This window comes from Elaeis guineensis, chromosome 2 (assembly GCF_000442705.2).
Source record: "Elaeis guineensis isolate ETL-2024a chromosome 2, EG11, whole genome shotgun sequence".
Taxonomy (NCBI): domain Eukaryota; kingdom Viridiplantae; phylum Streptophyta; class Magnoliopsida; order Arecales; family Arecaceae; genus Elaeis; species Elaeis guineensis.
Window position 1 is genome coordinate 85,769,336 of NC_025994.2, and position 8,285 is coordinate 85,777,620.

At 41.7% G+C, this 8,285-nt stretch overlaps 1 protein-coding gene across 1 annotated transcript; it reads right to left on the reverse strand.

Moving 5' to 3' along the window:
• Positions 1-2,256: 2,256 nt before the first annotated feature.
• Positions 2,257-4,924, reverse strand: LOC140855296 (uncharacterized). The gene is made up of 5 exons (XM_073251170.1): positions 4,335-4,924; positions 3,666-3,703; positions 3,211-3,600; positions 2,955-3,056; positions 2,257-2,426 (listed from the first exon to the last, which is right to left on the reverse strand). Exons 1-5 carry the CDS (start codon positions 4,922-4,924, stop codon positions 2,257-2,259), a joined length of 1,290 nt encoding a protein of 429 aa, XP_073107271.1.
• Between the last annotated feature and the right edge of the window lie 3,361 nt (positions 4,925-8,285).

The window sequence follows — 8,285 nt, forward strand, 5'->3', positions numbered from 1 at the left end:
ATATCTAGTATTCATTACTTGCTGGGCTATCAAGCTCATCATCTCTCTTTTTTATTTTTTAGATTCAGATTCTTAATTACAGATATGAATATTATTTTGGGAGTGAGCTAGAAGCAAGAGTTGATAATATAAACTTATATTTTTTATAATATTATTATTTGAAGTATAATTGATGTAAAATCTTGGAATATTATTAAAATTTTGTGAGAGACTAAAGTTGATTTTGGTTAGTTAAATTTTGAATTAAATTTATTATGAGTTTCACTGTTGCTTTATAATATCGTGATGAGATGCTTTGCATATTTGTGAAGAGAGCTCTCTATAGGTATGCGGCAGTTGCCACGACTTCTGGCTCGCAATCTCAAGTCAAAGGCATGACACAAAGACAATGATAATTTGATTGTATTTTCGAGGGAGAATTTCCATGAGTTCCATCCACTAAGTAAACCACCTGCCGTGCCATCAGCTTCCAAGCAGCTCCATTGAAGGCCAGTGGTTGACGGGATGAAGCGTTTCAGAGTGACAAGCTCCAGGGGCTTCAGAGAGAGAAACTTCTGGGGTTCCGGTGGGAGAAACTTTCCGTCGATCACCAACAAATCTTCCTCCACTCCCAATGTATCTCCGATAGCATGTCATGAGTACCCAAATGGAGAAGACAAGGAAAGCTTCGAGGTTTCTAGTCTTAGAGAGCACGTCCTTGGACTTTCTAGAGCTCCCACTTCTGACTGGACGGGGTCAAGACATCCTCTCTTTTCCAGTCCGACAGTCCAACAGACACCACCTAAACACAACTGCGCATCAACGACAGTACAACATCGGTAACTTTCAATTGCAACGGGTGCGAACTCCATTCCGTAGGGGCGCCAACGAAAGGTCAGTGCCCTAAAACCGCCTCCAGACTTCAGAGGACTATTAGGCCCACCACCCTTTGGGATCAGGATCCGACACCTGCACTCTAGTGTCAACCTTAAATCAAGGAAAACGATCCTTACTACCACCAATCAAGGACAAAGGAGTGGTAAACAGCATCGCCACACACCCCCTCTCACTGTCTCGAGACCCTCTCGCCGCTGTCCATGTACCATGCAGTAAATCGAAGAGTGCCTCAAACCACAATGCGCCGCATCCTGGCAGGACAAGGCCACTTAACTCCCATATTAAGCGGACCTCCACTCCATCGAAAACCCTTCATCGGCGCCGATGGCCGCGGGAACATCACGCTCGGCCGCCTCAATGCGTCCCTTCCACTGCACTCTCGTCTGATCAACATCGCGAGATGACATATCAAACCTATGTAGACGTGTTAAAGAACGGCCGCAACTTCCGACGATCAGATCACCCGGATCTAACAAAATCCTCCCACTATCCGTCTAGAGCCGATCGCCGAGCTATTCTATTCCCTATTGGAATGTGTTTTCCGTGTGGGGATAAGGACCACAGGATTGAATCCTGCCGCAATCCTATAAAATATTTCACATGCAGGCAATTTGGACACTGGGCTCGCTTGTGCAGAGAGCGCCACAAATCACCCACCAAACAGGATGAGAAGCCCCGGCACAAACCCATTCCTACAGAACGCCCCCGCAAACCAACGGTGCAAAGATCCAGATCAACCACCATGGCTAATGACCTTCGTAAAGCCTTTGTGACAGTAACCTCAGAAACGGAGGAAGCACAGCTATATCTTGATCGAGCGGCCTACGTTGAAGCTTTTGGAAGAGCAATCAAAGAAGACGACGTGCAAAGTGCTCTCGCTTGCAAGGCAAATGTCATTGGTTCCTGGACCAATAGTAGAAAATTCTCCACAATCTTGATCTATCTCCTCAAACTTAAATTCTCATAAAAACAATAGTAGAAAATTCTCATCTCCTCCAAAACCCTGAAGGATATCCTCAAGTATTATAGACTCCAACCAAGTCCAAGCAATACTTGAACTTGACCACTGGAAGAGGTTTTGTCAACATGTCACTGGATTGTCTTCAGTACCAATTTTCTTCCAACAATATTGCCCTATGCAATGACTTCTCGAATAAAATGGTACCTCACATCAATATGCTTCGTTCTCTCATGAAACATCTGATCTTTAATGAGATGAATAGCACTCTGACTATCACAGTATATAATAGCCTCTTTCTGTTCCAAACTAAGTTCTCCAAATAAGCCTCTTAACCACATAGCTTTCTTCACTGCCTCTGCTGCTGTCATAAACTCTGCTTCTGTAATAGATAATGCAACTGTAGGCTGAAGTGTAGCTTTTCAACTAACAGTACAACCACCAACTGAAAAACATAACCAGTAAGAGATCTCTTCTATCAAGATCTCTGCAAAGTCTGAATCAACATATCCAGACAAAACATCACCGTTCATGCCAAACTCCAAACAAGTGTTAACAGTACTTTCAAATACTTGAAAATCCATTTCACTACCTGCCAATATACTTTACCAGGATTGGACATATATCTACTCACAACACTGATTGCCTGTAAAATATCTAGTTTGGTATAGACCATAGCATACATCAAAGAGCCAACTGCACTGGAGTATGGAATACGTGACATATATACCTCTTTATTTGTGGACTGAGGTAATAAAGAAGCTGAAAGTTTGGAGTAGCAAGTGGTGTAGAAACTAGTTTACATCCCACATGTCAAACCTATGAAGAACTTTCTCAACATAACTGGCCTGTGTCAGAAATAATTTATCTGCACCTCTATTCCTCTGGATCTCCATCCCAAAATTTTCTTTGCTGCTCCTAAGTCTTTCATTTCAAACTCACTCTGAGTAAAGCTTCAGCTGATTGATCTAAAAATATCTGCTACTGCAATCAACATATATCAATATATAACAACAGATAAATAACAGAATTACCTGACAGTTTTCTGAAGTAGACACAACTGTCAAAACTGCTCCTAGAGTATCCATGTTGTGTCATAAAGGTATCAAATCTCCTATACCATTGTCTAGAGATTGCTTCAAACCATATAATGATTTTTTCAGTAAACAAACATGGTCCTCTTTTTCTTCAACTTGAAAACCTTCAGTTACTGCATATAAATCTGCTCTTCAAGTTCACCATGCAGAAAGGCTATTTTATATCCATCTGCTCTAACTCCAAGTTATAAGAAGCAACTAATGCTAGTAAAAAATGAATAGAACTATGTTTCACAACAGGTGAGAAAACATCATTATAATCAATACCTTTTACCTAACTGTAGCCCTTTGCAACCAACCATGCCTTGTATCTAGCATCTTCAACACCTGGAGTACGTTCTTTCTTCTTGAAGATCCATTTGCAGCCAACTACCTTCTTTCCTTTAGGAGCCTTCACTAACTTCCAAGTTTTATTTCTCAGGAGAGACTCAATCTCTTCCTGCATAGCAACTATCCACTGAGCTGAATCCTCACGAGATATAGCCTCTGAATACCTAGAAGGCTCATTAGCATCAAGTGTCTCCTCTGCAATTGACAATGCATAAGCAACCATATCTGCATATCTCTGAGGTAGTCTAATATCTCTTCTCTGCCTATCTCTAGCTAGAAAAACTGCTACATTTATGGAGTTTTCTCCACCTGAGCTGAATCTGTCACCTGCTATTATTGCTGGAAAGAATGCTTCACAATAGTAGAACCACCGCTTTCAAACTCCACCTGTTTCATGTCATTACCTGAAGAACCTGCATCAGATGAAACAACTTTCTCCTCTCTAGGAGATAACATTGCAGATGCATCAAAAGTAATATTTCTCTAATTAAAAATTTAAGAGATTTGGGATCAGGACACCAAAACCTATATCCTTTCACCCCTGATGCATAACCAAGAAAAATGCACTTTTTAGCTCTTGGATCTAATTTACCATCATTAACATGAACATAAGCAGGACATCCAAAAATTTTTAAATAAGAATAATCAGGAGGGTTACCTGACCACATCTCTTCTGGAGTCTTGCATTCAATGGCTGTAGCTGGAGAACGGTTCACCAAATAACAAGCTGTAGACACTGCCTCTGTCCAAAATCTTTGTTAAGATCTGCATTTGACAACATACAACGGACTCTTTCTAAAAGAGTTCTGTTCATCCTCTCTGCCACTCCATTTTGCTGTGGAGTGTATTTCACTGTACGATACCTGACAATGCCTTCATTTTCACAAAACTCATTAAACTCACCAGAGCAAAATTCAAGCCCATTATCTGTCCTCAGCCTTTTAATTTTCTTTCCAGTTTATTTTTCAATCAAAGCCTTCCACTGTTTGAATTGCCTGAACACTTCATCTTTATGTTTAAGCATAAACACCCAAACTTTTCTACAATAATCATCAATAAAAGTTAGAAAATACCTGGCACCACCTTTAGAAGGAACACGGACAGGACCCCAAAGATCAGAATGAATATAATCCAGAGTAGCCTTGGTTCTGTGAATTGCTGTTTGAAAGCTGACTTTCTTCTGCTTCCCAAAGATGCAATGCTCACAAAAATCTACCTTGCCTGTACTCTGACCACAAAGCAAGCCTCTCTTGCTCAACATAGTCATGCCCTTTTCACTCATATGCCAAAGTTTAGTGACTTCTGGTTCTGACATAGAAGGAGATGCAGCAGCTGCTGCACCAGTAACTGTAGTGCCCATCAAAGTGTACAAAGTACTGGACCTTTTGGCTTTTATCAAAACAAGAGCACCTCTACAAACTCTGAGAACTCCACCTTCAGCTGAATACTTGCACCCATTGGCTTCAAGGGTGCCTAGGGATATGAGATTCTTCTTCAAGTCAGGAATATGTCTAACCTGTGTCAATGTCCTCACTATGCCATCATGCATTTTAATTCGAATTGAACCTATCCCAACAGTCTTGCATGGGGCATTGTTACCCATCAAGACAACTCCACTATCAATCTGCTCATAGGTGTAGAACCAATCCCTGTAAGGACACATGTGGTAGGAGCAACCCGAATCTAAAATCCATTCATCTTTGGATCTGACAATATTAACAGATAAAACATAATCATCGGGACTCATCTTTTGCAACTCCAGCCTCTGCTGTATTCTCAGATTTTTCTGCTTCTCTTTTCTGTTTGTTTTTTAACTTGTAACAATCAATTTTGGTGTGCCCTTTTTTCTTATAGTAATCGCAGACTTTAAACTTATTTTTTGACTTTGATCTGCGCTCTTCCTTCTTTTTCTCAAAAGTTCTCTCTTGAGACCGGCCTCTGGCCACAAGGCCTTCAGAAACCCCTTCACTACTACCACCAGTTAAGTCTCTATCCATCAACTCTTTCGAAAATAGGGATGATTTCACATCTTCAACAGAAATAGAATCTCTACCATAAAGTAGAGTTTCTCTAAAGTGTTTAAATGATGGTGGTAAAGAGCAGAGCAATAAAAGGGTTTGGTCCTCATCTTCAATCTTGACTTCTAAATTCTCTAGATCCATAAGAATAGAATTAAATTCATCAAGATGGATTTTTACAGATGTACCTTCAACCATCTTCAACATGAAGAGACGCTGCTTCAAATGTAGCTTGCTGGTGGGGACTTTTCATGTACAACGACTCTAACTTGAGCCACAAAGCAGCCGCTGACTTCTCATGAATAACTTCCCGCAGAACTTCATTCGATAAGCACAACTGAATCGCAGCCAGAGCTTTCTCATCCATCTCTTATTTTCTTCTTCAGATAATGTGGCCGGCATCTTCTCCTCTCCAAGTAACGCCTTCTGCAACCCCTGTTGCATCAAAATCGTACGCATCTTGACTTGCCAAATACTGAAACTAATATTCCGATCGAACTTCTCGATTTCGAACTTCGCAGCCATCTGGAATCCTTCACAAAGTAGCAAACGGAGCTTGTGTACAGACAGAACGAGCGATCTGATAACCAGGCTCTGATACCAGTTTGATGGGATAAATTCGCACACAAACACAAATAATAATGCCAATGCACGAACGGACACCAGAATCACACCTCCAACACAGAACGAAAAGAAATTTAGGGAAGAAGAAGAATACACAGATTTACGTGGTTCGGAGATCAAAACGATACTCCTACGTCCACAGGCGGAGGCGAGAAATTTTACTATGTGAGAATTAATAGTACATCAAAGAAAAGTTCTCAATCTCTCTATTTTTCTGATTCTCTCTCATGAATAACAAGCAGAACGAGAGGAAGAAGATCTCTTAAAAAAAAAAAATCCCGCTGCATGGTCAAGATGAGGCCTGCGTGTGGGGGGAGGAGGTTTTCGTAACCGCCCCCACCAATTCGTGGGCGGAAACGGAAAGGGAGAGTTCTGCCCTGCTCTGTTGATCGAGTCAACATGACACCTATACGGGACTCTTCCTGCTCTATTGACCGAGTCAACCTGACACCTACGTTGAAGCTTTTGAAGAGCAATCAAAGAAGACGACGTGCAAAGTGCTCTCGCTCGCAAGGCAAATGTCATTGGTTCCTGGACCATCAGGCGACTAATCGATCCTAACACATTCTTCATGCCCCTTCGAAAGAAATAGTTCACCAACTAATGACCGGAGGTAGAATCAAAGGTAATGGTTTTCAACTGCTGGTAAGTCACTGGGATCCATGCAAGAGGGGTGTGCCTCACAAGCTGAAACTCAAGGTAAGTGCCAGTTTAATTAATTTTCCTCTTAGTTGTTGGAATTCTCAAGCGGTGGCTGCCATCATCAAGTTTCGGATTACCTCATAGAGCAAATAAGCACGGTCTAACTTGGGAAGATCTTACATCTTTCAATTTAGATTTCTTTTGTGAAGAAATTGAGGATGTGCCAGATTCTGTTAATGTAACAGTGGGCTCTTTCAGTTATAACGTTAAGATCAAGATTAATTGTCTCTGAACAGACCCCCCGGATTCATCCTCTTTGAGCGAGGATGCCGACGGAGATGATGACGACTGGGATTACTGGTGCGGTTCCGGGAATGGATCGCCCTCGCCTGAGAACAAAAGGAGGTCAGGTCCTTCAACCGACAGCCCAAACTCAAGGAGGATGACCCTACGGCCACGTAGGGAGGACAGCCAGGAGATAGCCAAGAGCTTAATCAACAGCTCGTCTTAAATTCTATGACATCCACATCAGCATTACCAGCTGTGCAGTCGCTAATCCCAGAGATCAACCGTTGCCTATCAGAGCGCCTACTACACTACTTTGTGAAGCCTAACCCTTGGGCTAAGCCATCATCTATCCTACTGATAGACATTCCAAACAAGACACTCTATGTCAACGACTCAAATTTGAATTCTCCCACTTCTTGCTTTCAGCCAACGGCCACTAACTTGACTGTGACCTCAAATACCATAGACACCTCTAACATCTACCTGCAGCCTTTTGAAAACTCAAGCTATGCACACGTTCACAAAACATAGCTACTCATCTACAAATGCAACGACTATTCCCCTAAGGCAGGTCTTTACCAGAATTCTGGATTCATGCAACAACTCAGATCACCAGACCCTACAGGTGCAAACCACCATCATACCTTAGTATGCCATTACAAGCCTCACTAAAGAGACAAACACAGGAACAACTCCGGCAAAATGAAGTGCTCGATTGAGATCCAAAAAGATCAGATCACTTGGCTTGGTCGAAGACTCTCTCATCACAAGAGATATATTGTACATAAATTCCCTGACATCAGCTCAAATCTTAGAAATGGGAAAACAATGTGGATTGTTGCTGGAAGCAGGAGATCAACCCGAACCAGTAGGCAAACTGAAGTCTCTTGAAACTCATCGATGCGGCAAACTGGCAGATCAAGTTTGGCTACTGCAAAAGGATGAACCCTCTTTCAAAGTCTCTTCTGAGGGGCCAAAGGAACATTCATAGGCCCCAATTCCAGTTCCTCTTTCGCTTACATTTCGCTTTATCATGCTTGTTTTCCTCCCCTGTTGTCCCTGTGGGATTTTTGAAGTTAGAATCATGGATCTGCAAATGGTCTAGCCATTCGGCTATACCTTCTTGGCATTACTCTAGAAGTTATCAAGCCTTTATGTATCCACTTTGTTGCTACCAAAGTGTTCCTTAATCTCAATTAATGATACTTAGTTGGAACACGAGAGGTACTGGCAGATCCAAGAAAAAACGCTCAATAAAGGAAACTATTAAACATGCAAACTGTTCGGTTGTGTCCATACAAGAAACAAAACAGAATAATATGAACCAAAACTTGCAAAAGAAGATCTGTGGATTAAAATTTGGAAGATGGACCTCGCTAGATGCTGTAGGATCTTCGGGAGGCCTACTCTCTTGCTGGAATTTGAATATGTTTGAAGGCGTTTCACTCAAAA

Coding starts and splice junctions, on each gene's coding strand:
- LOC140855296 (XM_073251170.1), bottom strand. CDS start 4,924: ATGTGTCCTTACAGGGATTGGTTCTACACCTATGAGCAGATTGATAGT. Junction 3,704..4,334: donor CCTTCTAAAGGTGGTGCCAG/GTATTTTCTAAC, acceptor GTTATCTCCTAG/AGAGGAGAAAGTTGTTTCAT. Junction 2,427..2,954: donor GAAGCAATCTCTAGACAATG/GTATAGGAGATT, acceptor GTATATTGGCAG/GTAGTGAAATGGATTTTCAA.